General features: G+C 46.5%; 3 protein-coding genes and 1 long non-coding RNA gene across 5 annotated transcripts; 2 read left to right on the forward strand and 2 right to left on the reverse strand.

The window, feature by feature from the left end:
* Window positions 1–2,573: 2,573 nt before the first annotated feature.
* On the forward strand, window positions 2,574–6,918 carry LOC101758353. Its single transcript, XM_004962067.4, has 10 exons — window positions 2,574–2,978; window positions 3,598–3,777; window positions 3,859–4,425; window positions 4,522–4,809; window positions 4,887–5,009; window positions 5,112–5,309; window positions 5,426–5,661; window positions 5,758–5,935; window positions 6,015–6,323; window positions 6,420–6,918. The coding sequence occupies exons 1-10, from the start codon at window positions 2,784–2,786 to the stop codon at window positions 6,738–6,740; spliced, it is 2,595 nt and encodes an 864-aa protein (XP_004962124.1). The 5' UTR covers window positions 2,574–2,783; the 3' UTR covers window positions 6,741–6,918.
* Window positions 6,919–6,994: 76 nt separating this feature from the next.
* Window positions 6,995–10,398, reverse strand: LOC101757937 (uncharacterized protein At4g15545). Its single transcript, XM_004962066.4, has 9 exons — window positions 9,913–10,398; window positions 9,592–9,660; window positions 9,268–9,324; window positions 9,063–9,120; window positions 8,888–8,980; window positions 8,582–8,794; window positions 8,039–8,081; window positions 7,663–7,741; window positions 6,995–7,336 (listed from the first exon to the last, which is right to left on the reverse strand). The coding sequence occupies exons 1-9, from the start codon at window positions 10,243–10,245 to the stop codon at window positions 7,244–7,246; spliced, it is 1,038 nt and encodes a 345-aa protein (XP_004962123.1). The 5' UTR covers window positions 10,246–10,398; the 3' UTR covers window positions 6,995–7,243.
* A 400-nt stretch (window positions 10,399–10,798) lies between these two features.
* LOC111256622 lies at window positions 10,799–11,791 on the forward strand. Its single transcript, XR_002676709.1, has 2 exons — window positions 10,799–11,224; window positions 11,328–11,791. It is a non-coding gene; the product is annotated as an uncharacterized LOC111256622 (long non-coding RNA).
* Window positions 11,792–14,402: 2,611 nt separating this feature from the next.
* On the reverse strand, window positions 14,403–21,625 carry LOC101758758 (autophagy-related protein 18h). Of its 2 annotated transcripts, XR_214870.3 has the most exons (10): window positions 21,052–21,625; window positions 19,843–20,304; window positions 19,293–19,727; window positions 18,931–19,176; window positions 18,024–18,845; window positions 17,776–17,948; window positions 16,176–16,300; window positions 15,040–15,609; window positions 14,832–14,949; window positions 14,403–14,749 (listed from the first exon to the last, which is right to left on the reverse strand). XR_214870.3 is itself a non-coding variant. In XM_004962069.3 (9 exons), the coding sequence occupies exons 1-9, from the start codon at window positions 21,223–21,225 to the stop codon at window positions 14,945–14,947; spliced, it is 3,012 nt and encodes a 1,003-aa protein (XP_004962126.1). In that variant the 5' UTR covers window positions 21,226–21,625; the 3' UTR covers window positions 14,403–14,944. The 2 variants fall into 2 exon arrangements, 1 of the variants encoding a protein (XP_004962126.1); XM_004962069.3 differs by having other exon boundaries at window positions 14,403–14,949.
* Window positions 21,626–24,049: the final 2,424 nt, after the last annotated feature.

Below are 24,049 nucleotides of genomic sequence, written 5' to 3' on the forward strand. Positions count from 1 at the left end.
CTTTGGCTGGAAAGTTGAAAAACCCTAGCAGTAGGACACAGTACCTGCCTATATTGCCGTTGTACAGCGACTGCAGCCGCTGCTCGCCAAGCCATCATCCGTTGACGTTTTGACGCCCACACGCGCACCCATCAACGTGCAAGTCGCTGCTAGTTACCACACTACGAACTTCTCCCTGGCCCTCCGCGTGCACACCGAACTCTGTGTCATCCATGGCCACGTACGACGGCGCCGAGGAAGGGGTCGGGATCGGAGCAAGAGCTAGCACCCAACCAAGAACGGCCGGCGGCGGCCGTGGCCGCGTGTTGCTACGCTAGCTCCTTGCGGTAGCAGCTAGCCGCCGGTGTGGGGTGGCGCCGCGCGCTGGTCCTGGTGGACACGCACCGGACACACACCGACGACGTGCGTGCTCGCGCGGGGTTCCTCAACAAGCACAACGACGGGTCCATCGGATGAGGCCACCACGCGGGAAGGACACAACGATCGGCGGCCATGGTCCCGGGCCGGCCACGCACGGACGTGGGGCGGCTGCTCCGCTGCAGTTGTCGACCAAACTGCGGGCCGCACGGGCATCCGGCCGGACTGCAGCACGTTTTCTTTAAGGCTCCCAAATCCACCTCATATCTCATACATTTATACTTATCCATCCTAAATTGCAAGTCATTCCAAGAATCTTAGAGAGTCAAAATATCTCAAGTTTGACCAAATTTATATGATAATATAATAACATTTATGATATCATCTAAGTATCATTAGATTCTTCATCAATTATATTTTCATAGTATACCTATTTGATGTCATAAATCTTTATAATTTTCTCTATAATTTTGGTCAAACTTGAGATGTTTTGACTCTCCAAGATTCTTGGAATGACTTACAATTTGGAATGGAGGAAGTATTTAATTATTAATATATCTGATATATGTGAAGAAATATACGCAAGCAAACGGGGAAAGCATCTTTATTATTATCAAACAATGGCAAAAAATAATGGCAATCAAGCCCGATAATATTTTCCTCTCCACGATAAACACGAACAAGCATGGATTGCTTGGTTGGAGATTCCAACATCCTAGCAACAGTACAAGCCTACCCCTACTACTACTGTACAATACTACAATGACTATCAGACACTAGCAAGAAGGTGAGCAAGTCATCGTATTGCGATAGTGAGATGTCATTAGTACGTGCCTACCATACTATCGTACAGTGTGATTAGGGGCGGAACCAGACAAGAAAACCATCAGGGCCTCCTCTCGGTTCTAAGCCATTCACTATAAATGCACATATAGAACCAACCACAACATTACGTGGTTGATTCTATATACTACCCGGTTCTATAGGAAGTGGTTCCAAACAATAATAGAATATAGAGGAAAAGATAAAAAAAAATAAAGTGAGTATGGATTCTGTTTATAGGTTTTATACCTTGGAACCAATACAATATATGACATCAAATTATTGTAGACACATTTAAGAAAAAGAGGGTGATTCTATACATTTAGAGATGATCTTAGACAACGTTCATATTTACATTAGAGACAGTGTTTGGTTCGCGCTAGGTAACGTAAACGCAAAGGGAATCAGATTACAGTGTATTTAGTGGTGGAATGGGTGATTAACCTCTTTGTTTGGTTGCACTCTGGCAACGTAATCAGATTACGGTGTGGGTGTTGTATCTGATTACAGTGGGGGGAGGGGTAACAAGCTTGTATATATATTATTTAGGTAAGGGATTAGATTACAGTGTAAATTGATTACAAACCGCCGCAACCAAACATATGTAATGGAATTCGTTACCTTCAGTAATCAGATTACGTTACATTTGTGCCAACCAAACACCACCTAAATGCATGTTTTGTCTAGTTTACATGTATGTACATTACAGAGGTCTTACATATATCTTGAAGTGTCTAAAGATGCTCCGGATAGATCATGTACACACGTGAGGCAAAATGATCTTGTTGACCTCTCTAATGTACATAAAAAGTGTCTAAAGATGGTCGTACATATGAATAGAGGAAAAATGATCTTGTTGGCTTTTCGATGAGGCGTCCACGTGAGCTTATTTGTGCTTTTGTTTGCTTGTAGCTAGTTTCGTGCGCTCTAATTCTTTCCCCTACAACGGTTGATCACACTTCCACCGGCTATCTTTTTTGTAACAACACTTTCACCAGCTATCCTCTCACTTTTCATGAGGATGCAAGTAAGGGCGTCTCACATCAATAGCATGCGTTTAATGCCGTCCTCAGAACGCCACTATGCCAATTGCCACCTCTCGAAAAAAAATAAAATGATGCAGCAAGTTACGTCTGAGATACTCACATCAGAAGATCATCTGAGACCCGTGCTGAGAAATCTAGCAGGTTCATCAGCTAGATTAGAGCTGGCGAGAGAAGATCATCGCAGATTCTCCATCTGATCGAGAAGCAATTACGTCTTGTATTTTTTGGAGTTTTCAGGCTGGATCATTAATTGCTAGCCGGATCGGATCGGACGCGTACTTGCCTATACTGCGAGGCCGCTGCAGTTGTACAGCGACTGCAGCTGGTGCGCGTTCATTGACGCCCACGGGCCACGGGAGGTGCTGGAGCGATAAAACGCAGGCACCCCTCGGCCCCCCGTCATGCAGGAAGCCATCGAGGAGAAGTCCTCGATCCTCTCCAGTCTCCAACGCGCCACCGCCTCCGCCGCCGCTAGATATAGTTCTACCACTCTCTCTGGCCCTCCCACGCGCGCCGGCCGGCAGCGAACTCACGACGGCGGCGCCGAGGAAGGGGAGCATGGTGACGATGAGCGCCGACACAAGGGCCGGTGCGGCGGCCGTGGCCGTGTTGCTGTTCGTCGCGGTAGCGGCCGCCGCCGGTGTCGTCGCGGCGGCGCCGCGGCGGATCCTGGTGGACACGGACATGGACACGGACGACGTGCTGGCGCTGCTCTACATCCTCAAGCACAACCGCTCCGAGTTCGACGTCAAGGTTGGTGCCATGTCACCCTCTTTCTCGTGGCTCCTGCGGCCGCGTGCTACGTGTCACCTCCGCCTGGCGCCTTCCCCGCGGTAGTGATTCGCCAGCTAGGGAGTGTGCAATCGAGTAGACCGTGATGTTGTCCATGCAAAAATTATTTATCACGCCGATCATGGCGTCGATTCTGGAGGGGTAATGGATCACTGTGCTCTGAAGATGGAGACATGGAGCAGCGTATGGTCGTATCGTATGATCTCATCTTGATCCTGCGCACGCCGAGATATTCAGATATATACAATCCCATCGCATCATAGTATTATTCCTGGTCTAGCTCCAATTGATCCGTAGCCGCACGCGCCCCAATTGTTTATTGCATCGCCATTGTTGGATATCTCATTAGATAAAAGAAGAATGGAGAAAAGAAGAGGTGATGGAGATAGATACGGGCAGCGAAGGCGCATCTTGGATTTGACTCTCGTCGTCGTCGTCGTTGTTGCAGCCAGCGGCATGCCTAATTTCAACGCCTCGTGGCCGTCAATTTGATGAGCCATCAGATGCCCCGTATCTGATCCACATCTCTCAGTCAAGGCCCCCGGCTAGTGCGTCACTATTGTTGCTGTGAACAATCCAGGCCATTACCATCAACGCCAACGAGTGGAGCGACGCCGGGCACGCCGTCAACCACGTCTACGACATCCTATACATGATGGGCCGCGACGACATCGCCGTCGGCGTCGGCGGCGACGGCGGGATATCCGGCGCCGGCGACATACGCCCCAACGTCGGCGGCTACCTGCCACTCATCGATCAGGTACCTCATCAACTGACGCAATCTTATCAAAGTCCAAGCTAGCACACCATGCATTTCACCACGTGCGCATCGATAATGCAGGGCATGTCCACGGCCGGCGGCTGCCGCTACCGGCAGGCCATCCCGCCGGGGCGCGGCGGGCGGCTTGACATCGACACCAACTCCGGCGTCCGAAGGGGCTTCCTCCCGCAGGGTCCCCGGGGGTACCGGCCGCTCCGGCAGCCCACGGCGCAGCGGGTGATGGCGGACACGCTCTCCGCCGGCCCGACGTCTGTGCTCCTCCTCGGCGCGCACACCAACCTCGCGCTCCTCCTCATGACGCACCCGCACTTGAGGCGGAACGTGGAGCGCATCTACGTCTCCGGCGGCGCCGTGCGGGTCGCCGGCAACCTCTTCACCGCCACCGCCGCCAACCCGTTCGCCGAGTTCAACTTCTTCGGCGACCCCTTCGCCGCGTACCAGGTGCTCCACTCGGGCGTGCCCGTCACGCTGGTCCCTCTCGACGCCACGAACACGGTGCCCGTGACGGAGGAGTTCTACTCCGAGTTCCGGCGGCGCCAGAGCACGTACGAGGCGCAGTACGGCTTCCAGTCGCTGGACCAGGTCCTGGCGCGGCGCAGGAGGCGCTCCGACAGTCATAACAACACGGCAAGTAGTCTGAAGCTCTGAACACCTTCCACCTCCGGCCCTTGTAATAAAACGTCGAGTTCTCCACGAATTCCTTACGCTTCAATGAATTTGCAGGGCTACTACATGTGGGACTCCTTCGCCGCCGGCGTGGCTCTCTCCAGCATGCGCCATGGTGAGACCAACGGCGGCGGCAATGAATTCGCCGAGCTTGAGTACATGAACATCACCGTGGTAACCTCCAACGAACCGTACGGCGCGCGTGACGGCTCCAACCCTTTCTTTGATGGCCGAACTAAACCCAAGTTTGGGCTGCAAGAGGGCGGAGTTCACAGTGGGCATGTTCAGACTGGGATCAGAGATGCCTTCTGCCTGGTGCCGGGAAGCAACAGAGGAAGATGTGAGGTAATGGAATGCACTGGATGCAGAAAGTTATCTAGCATGAGAACTTCTGAATCCTGAAAACCTGCATTTCTCCTTAGGATGGATACACTACGGAAGTGTCCGGTCCAGAAGCAGTGCAGGTATATGTCGCAACAACCGCGAAGCCAAACACCAATAAAAGTAGCTTACTGGATAAGGAATTTTGCAAGAGCTTCCTAGAGGTAACTAAGCAGTATACTTGGCGTGTTTTTGAGCTGAAAGCTCAGAACTCACAATGTCGAACTTGAAGCACAACAATGACCAAATTTTTTGTTCCTTTTCAGGTTCTAAATCTCCCTAAAAACACTGGCCGTTTCAACATAAGTACACAATTTCCATATTACAGAGAGGTTCTCTACAAGCCGGATTTCAGGAATGTGAGCAGGGGTAAGCCAGTCATTTTTGACATGGACATGAGTCCTGGAGATTTTGTGTCCCTCATATACCTCTTGAAGGAACCGAGAGAAGTACTTGATCTAAAGGTGAGAGAAATATACGTTACAAATTAAACTGCATAATTTTTGCAACTAACAATGTGGTATGCTGTTGTACACTGAATGCCTGAAAAAAAAACTCAGTTTGCTAAACTGTGTTTTAGGGTGTTTTGATCAATGGCAATGGCTGGGCTAATAGCGCGAGCATCGATATCGTTTACGACGTGCTACATATGATGGGCCGTGACGATATTCCAGTCGGTCTTGGAAATACCAATGCATTGGGCAATCCAACCCTTGGTTGCAAAAATTCCTATGCCATTCCCCACGGCAGCGGTGGATTTGTTGATTCAGACACATTGTATGGATTGGCTCGGTCACTGCCAAGAAGTCCTAGAAGGTAACCACTCTTCCGATTTCTTTAGTCACTTTCATATCTATGCTAATGCTATAGAATTGTCATAATACATTTTACATCCGTTCATCCCATGATTAGGTACATGTCTGACAACTTGGATCATCCGGAACGCCGGCAGGCACATGCTTATGATGTTTGGCAGTCAGTCAGGAAGCAACTTGGTCCAGGTGAGAAAATCACGGTTCTTACCAGTGGACCTCTCACCAATCTGGCCAACATTTCACTATCTGACATGGATGCAAGCTCTGTGATAGAGGTTTGTTCCTTTTGCCCCCTAGTAGTATGAAACTTCATCAATATTCATTAGATAAAATCTTATAATCCTCTGTACGCAGAGAGTTTATGTCGTCGGGGGACACATCAGAGATAGCGATCATGACAAGGGAAATGTGTTCACTGTCCCATCGAACAGATATGCAGAGTTTAACATGTTCCTTGATCCACTGGCGGCAAAAACAGTCCTAGAATCCAGACTGGATATCACACTCATTCCTCTTAACGTGCAACGGAAGGTTGCTTCATTCGAGGATGTCCTTGCAGCTTTGGAGCAACGCACGCAGCATACTCCCGAATCAAGGTTTGTTCATGGTTTGATCTCGATGCTACAGGAACTTCAGAGGAAACAGAAATTGTATCACCACATGGTAAATGGCTCCTTAAGACTGTCTGTATATTGCCCACGTTCAATTGTTGACGTCTGATGTAGTCTTTAATCTTTTTTACACATTTTTTGTTTCCAGGACATATTTCTGGGAGAAGTTCTTGGTGCAGTTTACATGGTCCAAGGATCTGACTTGGAACCCTCTGTGGAAGCAAAGGCAGTAAGCATTGTTGCCAACACAACCGAAAGCACGGATGGGCAGATTTTGGTCAGGAGAAAGAGTGCAAACGTACTCAAGATACTGTATAATTTAAACAATGGAGTATACTACAACCATTTGGCAAATTCGTTGGTAAACAATAAACAATCTGCCATTGTTGGGAGCTTTGAAGAGCAAAAAGCAATTTGGAGCAGGCCGCAAAAACAATTCATGGCGGACATAACAAAGGATATGAAATAAGTAATTCTATGAAGCAATACTGTTGCGAAAGGATTAAGATTAGATACCAAAAGGTCAAAACAGTTTACAGTATATTTCAACAGTTCAGATTCCAAAAATAGAAAGAGATATCTGACAGAGTTACACGTAAAGGGAATTAATACAGAAAATAAAATATATATTTCTCCAGATGGATTCATTTACTCTGGTGAATGTGAGAAACTTATATTCTGCAGTTGTTTCAAAGTCACAACTTGTCTATTATGTTCGAGATATAACACACCTATAACACATTTCCTTTTATTCCAATATTTTCTCCATTTGTATTGAAGTGTATAAATTGTAGCTTACAGACAACCCATGACTATATGGGCATAAGCAAAAAAAAAATGAGGAAACTATATACCAAGAACCTTCAATGGACTACAGACTTCAAATACAAAAAACGACCAACATCATAATCACAATATACCGGTAGAACATGGGTCGCAAGTAGTCATGGGAAATGTTTAGCCTCGAGGAATCTATTGAACATTACGAGTAATTAGACTCTCAAAGATGGTGTACAGGTCCTTGTTTTCTGGACCAAAGATCTCATCTGCCTTTCTTAATGTATCCTGTAATGGACAGAAGGCCCAGTAAGTACCACTACAGTTCATACTCCTTCCATCCCATGAAAAGTGCAATCCTAGCTTTTGAAAAAAAATCCCACAAAAGAGTGCAATCCTAGAAAATAGATCTAACTACCTGCCTAATTAAGTGGTGAGATCTAATTTGTATGCCAAAACTTACCGCATGTAGCCAAGTTGCCAACAAATGAGGGTATTAGAGTCTTTTCATGCCACCACTAATCTGCCTTAGAAAAACTAGAATTGCACTCTTCATGGGACGGAGGGAGTATGTCGCAAAACTGATAGTAATTTTAGTATATATCCATTTATACCTCTCTGGTCTGCCTCTGTGCATTCAGTTCCTTCACATTAGCCAGGAATGCACCAAATTGCTCATAAGACAAGCGGTTTCTGCATGAGCAACAGTTAAATAGGGAAGTCAAGAGTGCACTTGGATAAGTGAAAAAAAAAACTGTTTTTTCTGATAATTAAGCATCATTGGAGTTGAAAAAATATTTCTTTCTAGATTCCTGGAAAACAAGATCCTCAGGGTCAATTGGACCTATTATGTGGCAAATGTGCAGTTCCTAAAAAATAAATACATCAAACTGGAGACTCCAAGCATCTCCTGTCATTCATTTTAATCAAGTATGTATCAGCAAACAATCCTTTGCCTGAAAACATGGAAAAGAAACCTTCTGCACATACCTGACCTGACGAAAGAATTCTTTGCCATCAACTCTCGTCCGCCCTGAAACAAATGAACTCTCAATGAAAAGGAGTTTATGGGTAGCTTATTTATGATTTTGTGTTGAACCTCGAAATCAAAGAGCTGAACCTGGTAGAGAACACATAGTTCATTTTTTTTGTTCAGTGAGACTGTAATATATCTTGAAGTCTGCTACAGATGGTAGTGAAACTGTAATATACCTTGACCATGAGAATGTAATATACTACCTCTATTCCAAAATATAAGACATCTTATTTTGTCCTAAGTCAAATTTCTCTAACTTTGACCGAGTTTATTGAAAAATACACCAACATCTACAACATCAAATTAGTTACATTTTGGAACAGAAGGAGTACATTATAAAAGCATATTTTTTTGTCAAAAAAGAATGTTAGCTATATAATTACTTTTACATAATCATGTGCATGCAATTGCACTTATTTCACAAAAAAATAAAAGCAAATTTACATTCAGGTAAGTGAGAAACAACATAACTAACTCTTGGGTTTGTCAAAGTTCACCTGTTTGACTTGCTGCGTCAAATGGAGAGCTATAGTGACCAGAATAGCTTGAGGGCCTGTCATTAAACATATTCATTGATGTAACGGAGATCGAATGTCGCCTTGGCGGTGATACCGACGCATAACCACCCCTTGGAGGTGAGCCTGGCGGCGTCATCCTTGGTGTGTTGTTGTATGACGGCAAAAAGACATGCGGACGCGGTGGCCTAGGTGCTGCACGTACAAAAAGGGGTTTGGGCGTAAAACATCATTTAACAGATTTTCATATAGATATTAACTAGATGATAAGATGTAAAGAGAATGTACCATCTGGATCAACTTTGCTACTTTCCTCTGAAACTGAACTTGCAGTTTCTGAGAACTGTGACGATTTGGAAGTTGGAAGTGCAGAATCTTCATCTGCAAAAATCAACTGTCTAGATTACTCTTGATTAATGTGGACGGTGGACCTAATAACAAAACTATGATAATTATGTAGCACCTGATGGCGCAGAGGAGAAATTCGGACTTGCAGCAACTCTTGCACTGGGAGCAGTATTCTACAGCAAAGTAATTATAAAAATAAACCACTTTCCATTAAAATGATTTAAAAATACAAACAGGGGAAGAATTGAAATGCTCTTGTCATGGCTGGGTCTTCAAACTAAAAACTAGAGACAACTTGAATGTCGATGCGAACGACTAACATCACTGCCATCATCTTCCTGGAGTGACTGCATAAGTGTCTTCTTGAAAACTTCCAACTGCGCAAGAATGTAGAATATAAGCAGTAAGGTACACGCTTGCGAAGTTCGAAATGGTACCGGCTAGCAATAGTCATGTACAGCCCTAGCAAGTTGCTGGACTTGGATATCAGAGAAAAACGACTCCAGCAAGTCCAAATGTACTCAAATTTCAGTTTGAAAATATGATTGGATTGCTACGCAATTGTCCCGAATGGACACTAGAAAACACATGAAATACGCTATCAAAAGGTAATCCCAAAGTGCAATGCAATGATGTCCTGTTACCTTGGCGACGTCTCTGTTCAGCTTCCTGACAGTGTTGGACAGTGAAGAGTTCTCGCGCACCAGCGTCTCCTGTACATCCGTCGCCCACGACCAAAGCATACAGAAGCGTCAGATCGCAAGTAACTTGCCCAAATTACACAGCATAACACACAGCTGCTAGCACGACGACTAGAGGGCTAGAGGCAAGCGTCGCGGTCTCCGCGGGCCCACCTGTCAGCGAGAGCTGTTGGCCCGTTCCATGGAATGGAAGGCAGAGGCGCGGCAGAGCTGAGCCCGGCAGCTAAAAAGCGCGACTAGTCCAGCAGCCAGTGAATTGCGTACCTTCTCCTCCTCGACGCGGCGGAGGCGGCCGGTGGCGACGGCAAGCGAGGCGTCGAGCTGCTCGACGCGCTCACGGAGGTCCTCGGCCTCGGCGTCGCGCTCGGCGAGCTGCGCGCGCAGGCGCGCCACCTCGGCCTCGAGGCGGCCGAGGCGGCACGACAGCGCGATGGAGGTGATCCTGCGCGCCACGTCCAGCTGCGCGTACGGGTCCGACGGCAGCACCGCCATCAGCTCCCCGGGCAGCCCGAAGTCCTGCTGCTCCGCCGCCTCCCCCGCGTCGTCGTCCCCCACCACCGCGGCCGGCGGCACCGCCTCCTCCCCTTCCTCCGCCATGCGTCCCCTCACCTGCTCCGCGCTTCTTGGACTTCTGCTCTGTGCTCTCCGGCCCCTCTCTCGCCCGCCCTTCCCGTGCCGCGGCCGTTATCTACCCGCCCGCGTGGGGATTAGGCTGGGGGCGTGCCCGCCCATTCTTTGTGGTGGACGTGGAGGCGTGTGCGAGGGGGCGCCCCGCCCGGCTGCCCGTCGCCAAGGGTTTGGGGTTTGGAGGCTTGCGCTTTTGCGCCCGCGTCGCCCTCGGTGCGCGCTGTGCTGTGCAGGCGCGGGGGGCCGGGCGCGCGCGCGCGTCTGGTCATCGGGGGAGGCGCGGCGCGGGGCCGCCTCGGCCTCGGCCCTCGGCTGCGGGCTGTGTGGCCGAGTCGAGTGTGGCGAGCACGGCTCGCGAGGCCGGCGTGTGGATCGGGGCGCCGTTCGCCGGCCCTCCGGTTCGGAAGGCAGCGTGGTGCACTGTTCTCTGGCCTCGGACGGCGATTGTACACGTTGGAGGTACGTGGTACACACAGGGCCCGGGGACACCTCGCAGGATGTGAACAATTCGAGCCAGGAACGAAAATCCCTTCCGGAGGTTGTTTACTCCAGTGGGCATTTCAGCTGCCGTAGGATTTCCAATCAACGGAGAGAGAATTGAGGAGAGATTAGTGGAAAGATGACAGATTAGGGAATAGATTATTCTCTCCTCATTTAATTTTCCCCAACGCCTCCTGCCGCAGTCCGACCCTTCCCCTTCCCCGACCCCGATGCGCTCTCTCCCCTCCCTCGTTCATCCTCTCACTCTCTCTCTCCTTCCTCTCACTCCAGCACGAGGAAGCGGAGGGGCGAGGTGAGTGGCCGGCGACGTCGGCGTGCTCCCTGCTACGCGTGAGGCCGACCATCTCCTTCTCTATCTCTCTTCCCACGGTGCGCCGCCGGACCTGCCCATGGAAGAGGACCCCGGCTTCCCCAAGACCCCAACCTTGTCGGTGTGTTTCCGTCCTTGGTGAGCACAATGGTTTCTCCAATCTCCTATCCTTCTTCCCTGCCTTGCCATGGCCGTCTTTTGGCTGGATTGCCGGCAACCGCAACCTAATATTCTCTCTCAGATCTGCCAGTTCCATTCGCGGGGAGGCCTGGGAGTGCAGGTGCATGAGCTCGTCACCGGAGCCGAAGCATCCATGGAGCCGCCCTTCCCCGACGTTGCTCGCTGGCGGGTAACCAATAAGCAATGGTGATGGCGAGCGGAGGACCACGAATTCGTGAAAAGGTCCATGGCGGCACCAGGATCGCCACTGTCCCATGCTTCCCGCCGGCCGCGGCGGCGGCGGAGGAAGCTCAAGGCTGTCAACGAAATCTTGTTGCGTTTCTTGAACATCACTGAGAACTTTTTGGTGATTTTTTGCAGTGACTTGCAATTTTTCTTGGTGTGCGCATGAACATTCTTGAATCTTGTTGCTTTTCTTGAACATCACCAAGAACTTTTTGGTGATTTGTTGCAGTGTGATGCAATTTTTCGGTGTATGGATGAACATGCTTGATGATGGATGGTATTTCTTTAAACTAGTTCATATGCGCATTTGTTTTTTTAGATAAATATGAATTTTCAATTTCTAAGAATTATGATGTAAAATTGTTGCTTGTTTAAAAAATAGAAGAAATATAAAGGTAAAATGATGATGAGGATGAAATGATTTTTGCAATTGATAAATGCAAAAAATGTTAACTCTAAGTTATTTGTGAGAAAGAAAACGCCAAATATTTTAATATAAAACAAATATAAAGGTAGAAGAACCTCGGTGACTGTGCGCAAGTACCAGGTGGAGTTTAGGCAATTTTAGTTCAGTTCAAAATCCCAACTTTGACACTATGCAAAAAGAAGATTCCCCGTCACATTAAACTTACGATACATGCATGGAGTACTGAATGTAGACGAAATCAAAAACTAAATCAAAAACTAATTGCACAGTTTTGTTGTAATTTGCAAGACGAATCTTTTGAGCCTAATTAGTCAATATTTGGACAATAATTCACAAATACAAACGAAATGCTACAGTGTTGCTACAGTATTTTTTGGCACCCGAAAGTTGGGCAACTAAACAAGGCCTTAGGTGGAGTTTGGATCTTCATTCCTGACTTAAAATTCATGTCACATTGAATATTCGGAGACTAATTAGTAGTATTAAATATAAACTAATTACAAAACCAATTGCACACATGGAGGTTAATTCGAGAGACGAATCTATTAAGCCTAAGTAATCCATCATTAGCACATGTTTACTGTAGCACACATTATCAAATCATGGACTAATTAGGCTTAATAGATTCGTCTCGCAAATTAACCTCCATCCGTGCAATTGGTTTTGTAATACTCCTAATTAATATCTAAACACACATTCGATGTGACAGGAATTTTAGGAGCTCACGAAGAACCAAACGCCCCCATATAACATGTTGGATGGTGTCTGATCATTAGCCTTAAAACAATAAACTTTAGTTTTATTAGGTTGATCAGCCTTAAAACAATAAACTTTAGTTTTATTAGGTTCTGTTTGGATACACAGTGCTAAATTTTAGCACAACACTTTTAGCACTTGTGCATCCAAATGTGTGCTAAAGTTTAGCACATCCCTCTTCATTAGCACACCCAAGGGATGCTAAAACCTGCTAATAGTGCTAAAAGTGGTCCCTAAGCCCACATTTTCCCTGATTCCCCCCTCCCTCTTCTCCATGCCACACCCCCGCCGCTCTTCCGGTCGACCACCGCCGCCTACCTCACCCTCGCCTCCGCCGCCGCCTACCTCATCGTCGACCACCGCACCGGCGCGCTCGCGGGGCTGCTCTTCCTCGCCGCCTGGACCGCCATCCACGCCCTCGCGGCCCGCCTCGGCTTCACGCCTGCTGGAGCACGCCTCTCCCGTCGAGACCCTCACCAGCTGCCTCTGGGGCGTTGCGGCGTTCCTCGCGCTGCCCCCGATGCCGCCGGAGGCCTCGATCCCCTCACTCTCGGCGCAGGGCCGGCCGTCGTCAGCTCCATCGGGTCTATCTCCGCCTCACCGCACTGCTTCACCGCCACCAAAATCCGAGCGCGCCCTCCGCTTCGTCATGGCCCATGGCACTGGACGCACCCCCTGCCGCTGGTGACGCCACGGCGACCGCTGCGGCGGTTGCCCCCGCCGGCGACGAGAAGGCGAGCGGGTGGCCTAGATATGCGATGGGGGTGGGGGCTCGAGGCTGTGTGCTGCTTGATCTGCTGGCTTTGTGGGCGGTTTGGCTAATGGCTAATAGTGCTTGGCTAAGGGAGCGTTTTCTTCCCGTGTCTTATTTTTAGCACGTGTCACATCGAATGTTTAGATACTAATTAGGAGTAGTAAACGTAGACTATTTACAAAACCAATTACATAAGTGGAATCTAAACGGCGAGACGAATCTATTAAGTCTAATTAAGCCTAATTAATCCATCATTAGCAAATATTTACTGTAGCAACACATTGTCAAATCATGGACTAATTAGGCTTAATAGATTCGTCTCGCCGTTTAGATTCGTCTTATGTAATGGGTTTTGTAAATAGTCTACGTTTAATACTTCTAATTAGTATCTTAACATTCGATGTGACGGGTGCTAAAGTTTAGCAAGTGGAAGAAAACAGGCTCTAAGAGGGGTAGTGGATTGGGGGCAACGTTGACATTTTTCCTCAAAGGTGCTAAAGATTAGCACCCCATTCAAATAGCCCTGTGCTAAAATAAAGGTGCTAGCACTTGCTATTCAAATTGGGCATTAACTACTTTCATTAAACCATCCACTTTTTCTCTCTCATATACGTGTCCACAGGACAAAGATGCCCGCCGGGGCACATACCCACCGAATTGCCTCGTCCAGCCAGGAATACGGGTCAAAATAGAAGCTACTCCGTACCAGTGAATGTAGTACCGGTGCTACTTGTTTTCTGTAATTTTGCGTCTTTTTTTACTTCCTCTATTTATAATGCGTGTTCCTGCTTTATTAGGGTTTTAAAAAAATAAGTTAGATAAAATACCATCTCACTATCTTAGTTCATTTTAGACTCAATCTCCTTCATTCCACCTGTATCCAAACAATGAGGGGAAAAACCATCCCAGCCATTTGTTTCAGTGTCCCCACATTGGAACTTTGTCAATTGCCATCCATGGCCAGTACATGGAAATAAAAACACCATCGTGAATGAAAATCCTTTACTGAATCTTTATACAGTTATGTCACATTAATTTTTGCTAGATTTTCCTTTTTTCCAATAAAACAGAAAGTATGTACAAATAAACATGGAACATTCACAGGCCTTGGCAGGAGGAGGTCAACAAATATGGCTGCCAAGGTACGGGGATTCAGAACCACCCAATGTCCCGGAAGTATGGCACAAAACAAATGGGTCTTACAGTATATGTACAAATCAACACAAAGGGAGCGGCGTCGCGGCAGGCAATGGCAACTTCTCGACAACATCCAGCTCCCTTAATCGTGAATCCGCGGATTAGTAAATTGCCTGGAGGGATCCTGGCCTCAGATTGGAGAGAAGAACTTCACTTCTGGAACGTGAACATCAAGCACAAACTTTACCATGAGAATATGTGCGCACCTTTATTCCATGAAAGCCTACTAAAATTTCACCAAATCCTCTACATTATATTGCACACTGAATGTTGTGGGCACTGTTTTTCATTATATCTTAAGTAAAGCAGCATAGTAAGTTCAACCTGCAACATGAGAAAGGGGCAAAGATCAGACGGAAAAACTGACCGACGGACAAACATTAGTAACTTCAATTATGAGTTCGTGGCTCAAACCTTCTTCACTGAAGGCAAAAACTCCTCCAAGCATGTCATCATTATCCCCATCTTCCTCAGGCTTCTCTCTCTCGCAGTGGCTGCTGCTGCTGTCAGCATCAGTAACAGCTTCAGTTAACTCACGGCAGTCATCGAGTTCTGATATTTTACAATAGCCCTCTTGGAAATACTGGGTAAACTCCACTGAGTTGTGAGAATCAGACGCCTCCTGCTGTCCTGAATTGACAGTGGCGAGACACCCATTTGGTATATCAGTGCTTGCACCGTTGCTGAGCACAGAATTATTAGTTGTTTCAGGCTTGCATGCGCTGTTTGCAGGAGACAGCACTCCATCAAGAGGTCCATCCAAGAGGGAATAGCTGTTCAATGGTCTGATAGATGCATTAGTTTCAGGTGGCATTGATACATAGCCGTTGCTCTTGTTCTCTGCTTTGTGATGGGCAGACAAACTTGCAGCATCAGGAGATTCAATAGAGTTGCACTTCCCCACTTGCTGCAGATTAACAGTTGAGCTAGGTCCAGACAATGGTTGACTAGCTACACCATTCATGTTTGCTGTTTTCCTCATACCTACAAGAGTAAGATTTCTGATCAACGATGATATACCCCTCCATTCGCAAATAAGTGACATTATGGACATTGACAAAATCTCTAAAACAACACTTTGACTAGTAATTTTTGTTTAACAATATTTACAAACATAGCAAAAGTATACTTCTATGACACTACTTTTCGAGACAAATCTATCCGTGTCATTTTCAAAAATTCAAGTCAAAACATAAAAACTACTCCCTCCATCCACTTTTACTGTGCTTTTTTTAGTTGCACATGAATCCAGGATTGTTAGGCGGCTTTTGTTCCCAATGTAACTTGTTTGTCACACAAAATGCCCCTGCGCTTTAAAATGTGCATGCATGCACATGCAGCTAGCACTGGTGAGCTAAACCATAGTTAGGGGCATTTGGGTTAATTTAAGAGGATCATTGATATAAGTGCTGGATGAAAACATGGCCAACTTAAGTGCACGGAAGTTGTAGTTTGTAACGAAAGTTTGAAATGGTTGACTTAGGACAATCACTAGTTTGTGACTGGAGGGAGTAATACAACAAGAAGTAAATTCGACATCATATTCTTACCAGTGTAAAATCCAGATATAGGGGCCACTGGCTTGGGTTCATATTCACCATTATCCTTTACAGAGCTATAATGTGCATCACCAATGTGGGACAAGCCATTCTGAAAGCCTCCATTTGCAATATTCCTACATCATTGTATCATGTTACATGCAATGACATAAAAAGTACTAGGAATAAACTTCATTTAGACTCATCCGAAGTTCACACAAATTAGTTGAAGTATTTTAGGTCGAGCATTCATATCCCATTTGCAATATTCCCACAAGAGACTAACTATTTGCAGGTTAAATCTACTGAACCAAAGAATCCTGTAAGATGCAGATAGGTCTCCAAGGTAGGAAAGGGAAGTGGAGAGACAATGATAAAAGAGTGCTATACTCTACTTTCCAGAAAGGTGTGTCATGGGCAATATACTAGCATTTAAGAATACTTGAGTTCTGTTTTGTTGTGCAAATAAATTAACCCACTACATAATTTCCCCGAAGCTACAAAACATACAGAAAACATGACAATCTATTTCATTATTGAGACCATTTTCTTTCCTTCCTGCATTCATTGCCACCCACAGCTGCATGTTTGGGCCATGCGTCTTGCCATGCAACAACAAAACAATAAGGCAAAATAGCCAAATACATCCCTCAACTCTGCTCTAGGGGTCACTTTGGTCCTTAAACTATTAAATAGACCACATTAGTCCCTCAAGTTTCTCTTTTGGATCAAACTGGTCCTTAGGCTGACTTGGCATGCCATGTGGTCTTGCCATGTCAGCGGTGGACAACCTTTGGATGACTCAGCATAGTAGAATTGTCTCTTTTACCCCTTCAATTCACCATGTCTATTAGAATGGTTGCGTATAAGATTGTTGCAACGAGGCTACAATTCATCGCACCTTGTATCCTATGTTCATGCATCTATAGCTTTAGTTTTTGTTGAACCTTAGGTATGACATCTAACATATGACATTGTTTAGGCTCCGTTAGAACATTTTGATCAATTTCATTTTGGAAGAAAAATAAAGAAGATGTGGCATAACATACTATGCCATCACTTTATTTATTTTATCTTGCTTGAGCAGGCGAGTATGAAAAATTCCTTGTAATATGTGAAATCCACATTGGGTATTATTTATTAGATGAAACAAGGGGTAAATGCGACAATTATAACAAGTTGACTCATCTAAGGGCAACCAAAGCTCACATGGCATGAACACGTGACATGCCACAAGCTCACATGACATCCAGGGACCGTTTTGATCCAAAATGAAAAGTTCAAGGACTAAAATGGACTATTTGATACTTCAGGGACCAAAGCGACCCTTGGACTAAAGTTGAGGGACACATTTGGCTATTTTGCCAAACAATAACCAAACAAGCTGAAATTACACTAGAAAAGTAGTTTTGCATGTTACAAAGACACAATTTCACCATAAATGGACATATTTAATGAACACCAATGCAATGTTTGATATTTTCAAATAATGGAAAAGTTTGCCAAAAAAAAAACCAAAAACAGAACCTGATCTGACAAAAATACCAGATAACTGCTCATCTACAAAAGTTACAAGAAGCCAAGAGTATAAAGGTAGTTTCATTGACAATACCTGTCACTAGAATTTCGCTCAGTATAGTGGAACTGCTTGAATACAGGGAGCAATTCCCTTCTCCTGATTTCAACCTCGTGAAGAGGTAACTTCTCAATCTCAATTTCTCCACCGCTACTGCTAACTGTTTCCCCTGACTCCGCAGCAGGATGGTCCATCACATAGAAGCAAATCTGCCAAAACACAAATAATTGTTCAGTCTAGTTCTTGCATGATTTAGCAAATCGTTTAAAGACACGGCTGTGTACCTTAGATTTCTGCCAGATGGGAATCCTCCATGAGTTTATTTGTACTTCTGCATTTGATAGATACCAGCTTGACCTTTCTCGGACTCTCGTAATCTCTTTCCCAGAGCTACCATCATTTGATGGAGTGGAATCCGAGTGTTCGCTGTCTTCACAGTCAGAAGCATCCATAGCCATCATACAGTTTCTTTGGTTATATAATACAATGTTTGCAATGTTTTCATCTCTTTCCGGCCAGTTTGTCCTGCGGCACACATCCCACCATTGAATTGGTTCAGCAGTAACATGCATCTCATCATCTTGGAGTTGTGAATTAGGACCCGAACCAACTCTCGGGCTGTTACCAGAGGACTCAGAACCCGAAGGTAAAAGTTCATGTTGAATAACATGACCTGATGGTGAATACACCAACAGATGCTCCAGAGCATTAGCCTTCGATGGAACTGGCAAAGAACCCTGGTAGATGGAATTATGGAAAACAGCAGTAACAGAACCAGATGGTACAGATAGTTTTCCACTTGCAGAAGCAGCCACATTGCTGACAGTATTTAGCCAACCAGAAGTGCTATTCTTTATTCTACTGACTACTGAGTTTGTTACAGTTGAAGGAACTTGGTGAAGCTGTTGATCCATAAGAAAGGACGGCTTTGACCACCATGGCCTTGACTGGCATGGGGCAAGAGGTGGCCCATCACTGTGCGATTTCTGTGGCTGCAGACTGGCATCACCACCAAAAGGGGACAATGTAAATATATGGCAGGTACCTCGAGATGAAACAATAGATATCCATTGGCTAAAATGGCTAAAAGAGATGTCTTGTATGACCTGCATGCAAATACAAGGTAATTAACTAAATGAATAAAACCATAAAACATTCCAAAAAGGCTTGTTAATTGCTCAGAAAACATACAGCCGAAGTCATGCCACGATACAGTTTATAAAGATGAACATGAGATGCAGTACAATCATAGCGTGTTGTGCCCGAGCCATTAGCAATGCAGGTTGGCATGATCCTGAAGACATTTATGTTATGGCCATGAACGGAGGCTGTCACCAAAAGTGTTCCACTAGGGTCGAAACAAAGAGCAGATATGGGACTTGTGTGAGCCCTAAACTGCGAGATAACAACTTTGGAAGTGAAATCCTTGATGACTACCTGCAGACATTCAATGAAACTGTCATTACTATAGGATACAATAGCATTGAAGATTTGACTTTTCCATTTACTTAATTTGACAAGGGGAAAAAAGCTTTGTGAGGCTTCCAACTAACCATTCCTGCATTGTCAGCTTCCACTGGATGCACAGTGGAAGGAATTTTACCAGATCTCCTTCCTGGGCTTGATGACAAAGGGGAGTTGGAACCATCAGGCAAAAGCTCCTGGCAATACTTTGACAACGTTTTATATCCCATGTCACCAAGATTAATAATACCGGTAGCTAATTGCTTGCTAGACTCCATTGCATATCTAGCAACTAAGCTTCCGCTGCTAGGAGAAGTAGATGGGCTCACTCCTGGCGAAGGTGTGAGGTTCTGTGGACTTAAACGGCCTGTGTTTGACAACAAAGGAGAATTTGTGGCATATGCTAACCATCTCGGGCCAACAGCCATCGGGCCATACCCAATATTTACCCCTGGTGCACCTTGCAAAGGATATGACAAGACGCTGAGCTTGTTCTCAAGAGTAACAGCATCAAAGCAGTAGATCTGGAAGGCAGTAGAATAAGATGAGCATTTCAAAGTGTTATCTAAAAAGTCCATTTTTTTTGTCTATTTCAATTCACAATACAAGACATAAATCAATGTGCCAAGAGGAACTTACTTGAGCTGCAAGAGCTACAGCAACAATCCGTGGGCTGCAGCGAACTAAATATACAGCAGACCGAAATCGAAGAACATGCACATAGGTGTGAGACCTCAAAGAGTAGAAACGAACAACTGTGGGAGTAGAAATGCAATTTCCAGCTTGAGGCTCACTGTTTGTGTCTCTGATCAGTGCACTTAAGCGGCCACCTTGAACCGCACCCAGGCCATTTGTCTCATCACCAGCAACAACCAGAAGCATGGGATGTGATGCTCTGAATCCTTCAGCACCTTCAGAGCTGACTGGAGTGGGTTGCATTTGTAGAAACGTAACTGGGCCATCGCGTTTTGAAACCAATTCACAAACATTTGCAGCATCCTCAACATCAAGCACTTGAAACCCATTTGAATATCCAACGAGCAGAACATGCTTGAATGATGATGGATGAAGCTCTAGTTTATCGAATCCAGCCCACAAAACCTGTTTATAGATGGAGCGTCATAAGCACTCCTGGATAAATTAGCATAAACATACACTGGCAAATACCTGCAAAATGTGGAATTGAATCGAGCCAAGCACTAACAAAATATGGATAGACAAACATTTTTGTATCCATAAACAGCACCACTTTGTTAAATTAGCAATCAAATAAACAAACACTGAAGAAAAAACAGACGCAAAAACTGTTCACAGCAATAACAAGGCAACCATTAGCCATATGCAATAACTGTCCTTTCCTCTTCAGAGTAACTGTCAATTCCAGTATTTCACTAACTTCTAACTACATTAATTTAACTCATGGTCAACTCACTTAGAGCTTGATTAACTACCACTGGAATTGAGATAAAAAGAAAAACTGCCGCCAGAATTTCGAATCTATGAGGACACAAGATCTACAAAATGACATTATTGAGTACAGATTCCAAGAGCAACAATCCATACATTCTAGTATGTTCTAACTTTTTGTAACTAGTTCAACATGGTTCATGGTCAACTCACTTGAAGCGTGAGCAATTGCACTAGAATTGTGAATCTACTGGAACAAAGGATGTGCATCCAAGCACTACTGAAGACCTACTAGCGCAGAATGCCGTAATTGAGTACACGATTGCAAGCGAAGCGCTAAAGTTAGCAAACCCCAGCACCGAACTACGGATAGTCATGCCTGCAGCAGCGTAAAAATGAAATCTTTGAAGGGGTAGGAGGCAGGGGTGCGGTGCAGCCGACCTGGTCCTTCTCGTCCTCGGCCTGGGGGGCGATGGAGGCGGCGACGGAGGCCCCCGCCGAGCGCACGGTGGACGCGACGGAGCCGGCGTTGGAGGACACCGTCTTGAGGCAGGACGATATGATCCGCAGCGAGCTCGGCAGTAGTCCATTCCTTCCCCCCTTCCCCCGCCTCATCCCTCCCCGCCGCTCCCTCCCCTCCCCCAGCCCGGAGACCACCAGCACGGGCACCCGCTCCGACTCCGACACCGACTCCCCCGCGGCCTCCGCTCCTACAACCCCCGCCCCGCGACCGCACCACCGCTGCCGCCGCCCATCCGCGATCGCCGCCTCCGGCGCCGGCGAAGCCCAATACCATCCGAGTGCCGCCCCCCGCTCCCGCCGATCCCTACCGCCGCCGCGATCCGCCGGCTCAGCTCGCCACCATCTCCCTCCTCCTCCCTCGCCGCTCGACCGTCGTCCCCCTTCCCCTCCGACGCCGACCAGAACCAAAACCAACAACTCCCTGGCTTCTCCCTTTTCCCTTCTCTCTCCCTCCCTTCCCTCTCTCTCTCCTCGCTGTTGCTTTCGTGTGCCTATCTCCCTCCCTTCCCCTTTAAATAATCCCAAGTAATCCCCCCGGTTTGGCTCTCCCCGCCCTGGGCTTCGCGTCCCCGGAACCAACTCCTTTTCGTCCCCCTGCCACCCAGGCCCCCCACGGCTTATCCGCGAGCGCACGGGTCTCCTCGCCGGGTGCCCGTGGCGCGGGCCACGGGGAGGGGAGCTTGCACGCAAGGGGAATATGAGGAGATAGATCCCTTGCCAAGCGGGCTTCCTCCGCCGCTGCGACCTACGCTGCTGCCGAGCCGAGCGAGCGAGCCGTCTGTTTTATCCGCATATCCTCTCGCTCCCTGCAAAAAAAAAACTTGAGCTTCGGCAAGGGGGTTTTTGCTTGGCCTGGCTTTGGCTTGCACACTTCACACGCCGGTGAGGTGGTGAGCGGCGCCCGGTGCCCTCCCCGGGCGGGCGGGCTTGTCTTGGAAGCTCGGCGCGGCTGCCGAGAAAACAGGGCGGGGGCACGGGCTCGGCACCCAAAAACGCGCTATTTTCTGGGCTCGGCGTGGGTATGGTACGGGAGGTGGTTACGCTTCTGCTGTTGCTCGGGTGGGACGACGGCGGGGGTGACGTGCCGGCCGCGGACTTGCTTGGATGCAGATTCGTTGCGTTGGTGAGGTTCGGATGCAACAAACAAACCAGGGAGCAAACGTTCGTTCGGGGAACGCATCCAGCGCTGGATAACCTTTTTGGGTTGGGTTTTCTAAAAAAAGGGTGAATGTATAACTTGTATGCAAAGTGAACCCCGTAAATGCGTATGTAGTACCCGTACTGAACAGCAGCCATGACCCATCTATCGGATGAATCATCATAACGGATTTGCTTTAAGTTTTTCGAAGTTTACGTCTTGGTTTATTTTCGAGAGGAAGGACGAGAACTTCATTGATCGAGTGCTCGTATCCATACTACCCATATATGCTTAGCTAATTTACGGGCGAGTATGTAAAAACTTCGTGAGCTACTCTGTTCTCATCTCTTTTTGTTTCTCCGGGTTCGCTTGCGCAGCACTCCAGCAGGCCATGTCGCCGGGAGCTTATCGTAGTGCCACAGTCCGCAGACACAGTGAATCGTCGTAACACGCTACTACTAACATGGGACCACCGCAACACCTGGGCTACCATACCTTGCCACCGCTGCAACAAGGCTAATGAGTCCACTTGTTAAGTATCAAATTAAACACGTACAAAATGATTCAAAAAAATGAATGTTGACATCCTTGATTTTCTTATGTGTATATAAACAGGGACGAAGCGGATCGATACACACATAATCGAATTTGAATGTTACTATTTTCCATATTTCAATTTGAATTTGAACTTTCTATCACCCAAAAACAATTGAATTCAAGTATGAATAAGAATATTGAGTAGTATTAAAATCAATATCACTAGTCATAGAGATAATTTATGAATAATTTCAATGATGTACTATCATTAATAATATTAAAATTAATGTCATTTATCATTAGTTATAAAGATAATTTTAAATAGTTTCACGTGCTATTTTGTTCTTCATGGACACGGATGGTGTCAAATTGAAGGGAGCGTAACACCCGAAGAGAGGGGTGAATTGGATGGTTTAAAATGTAAGACTCCAAGCACATATAAAAACCTGTTTCAATTTCTATCTAGATGTGCACTAAGTTTTTCTATGTGTTGCTATCTCTACCATAAAAGAGTTTTGCACCCTAGGTTCCAATCCTATAACCTACACATGACAATTCTAAGAAACCTACACATGACAATTCTAAGAAAGGTAAATATGGAAAGTAATGCAATAAGAAATGTGGAAGGTAAATGAGGTAGAGAAGGCAAACTCGCGACGTGACGACACGGCGATTTACCGAGGTATCGAAAAGCAAATCTTTCCACTAGTCCTCATTGTTGGGCCCCTCTCAAAGGGAATGCCCATGTGTCTGTATTTTATACCTAGCAACCTACCGAGGATATCTCGAGGTAGTAGATTGGTTGATGGGGGATCGTCGGATCTGGAACTTGATGGTAAAAGCGAAGACACAAGAACAGATTTATCCAGGTTCGGACCGCCAGAGTAGCGTAATACCCTATATCCTGTTTGGGGTGTTGTATATTGCGCCCTGCGCTTGGGTGTTGTTTCGTGTTGAGGATTTGATCCTCTGTTGTAGTCATATGAGGTCTTCGCCTACCGATCTAGGGACCTCTGCCCTTCTTTATATACTCCAGGGGCGGGATTACTAGTCAGTTACAAGGAGGAGTTCTAATAGGATTACAAGGTATGAGTCCTAGTAGAATTACAAGGGAATCCTAGTAGGAGTCCGTCTTCTTTCTTCCTTGCGGTTACTGGGGATCTATCCCCGACAAGCCCCCGAGCGCTTCATAGTTGAATGCAGCAGTCTTCGAGTACTTTCAGATCCTCACCGAGTAGTTTA

Source organism: Setaria italica, chromosome III (assembly GCF_000263155.2).
Source record: "Setaria italica strain Yugu1 chromosome III, Setaria_italica_v2.0, whole genome shotgun sequence".
Taxonomy (NCBI): Eukaryota; Viridiplantae; Streptophyta; class Magnoliopsida; order Poales; family Poaceae; genus Setaria; species Setaria italica.

Coding starts and splice junctions, on each gene's coding strand:
- LOC101758353 (XM_004962067.4), top strand. CDS start 2,784: ATGGTGACGATGAGCGCCGACACAAGGGCCGGTGCGGCGGCCGTGGCC. Junction 2,979..3,597: donor GCTCCGAGTTCGACGTCAAG/GTTGGTGCCATG, acceptor TGAACAATCCAG/GCCATTACCATCAACGCCAA. Junction 5,936..6,014: donor ATGCAAGCTCTGTGATAGAG/GTTTGTTCCTTT, acceptor CTCTGTACGCAG/AGAGTTTATGTCGTCGGGGG.
- LOC101757937 (XM_004962066.4), bottom strand. CDS start 10,245: ATGGCGGAGGAAGGGGAGGAGGCGGTGCCGCCGGCCGCGGTGGTGGGG. Junction 9,325..9,591: donor TGAACAGAGACGTCGCCAAG/GTAACAGGACAT, acceptor ATTCTTGCGCAG/TTGGAAGTTTTCAAGAAGAC. Junction 9,121..9,267: donor AGGAAGATGATGGCAGTGAT/GTTAGTCGTTCG, acceptor ACTTTGCTGTAG/AATACTGCTCCCAGTGCAAG.
- LOC101758758 (XM_004962069.3), bottom strand. CDS start 21,225: ATGAGGCGGGGGAAGGGGGGAAGGAATGGACTACTGCCGAGCTCGCTG. Junction 19,177..19,292: donor AAGCTGACAATGCAGGAATG/GTTAGTTGGAAG, acceptor GAATGTCTGCAG/GTAGTCATCAAGGATTTCAC. Junction 16,301..17,775: donor GAGCGAAATTCTAGTGACAG/GTATTGTCAATG, acceptor ACAATGATGTAG/GAATATTGCAAATGGAGGCT.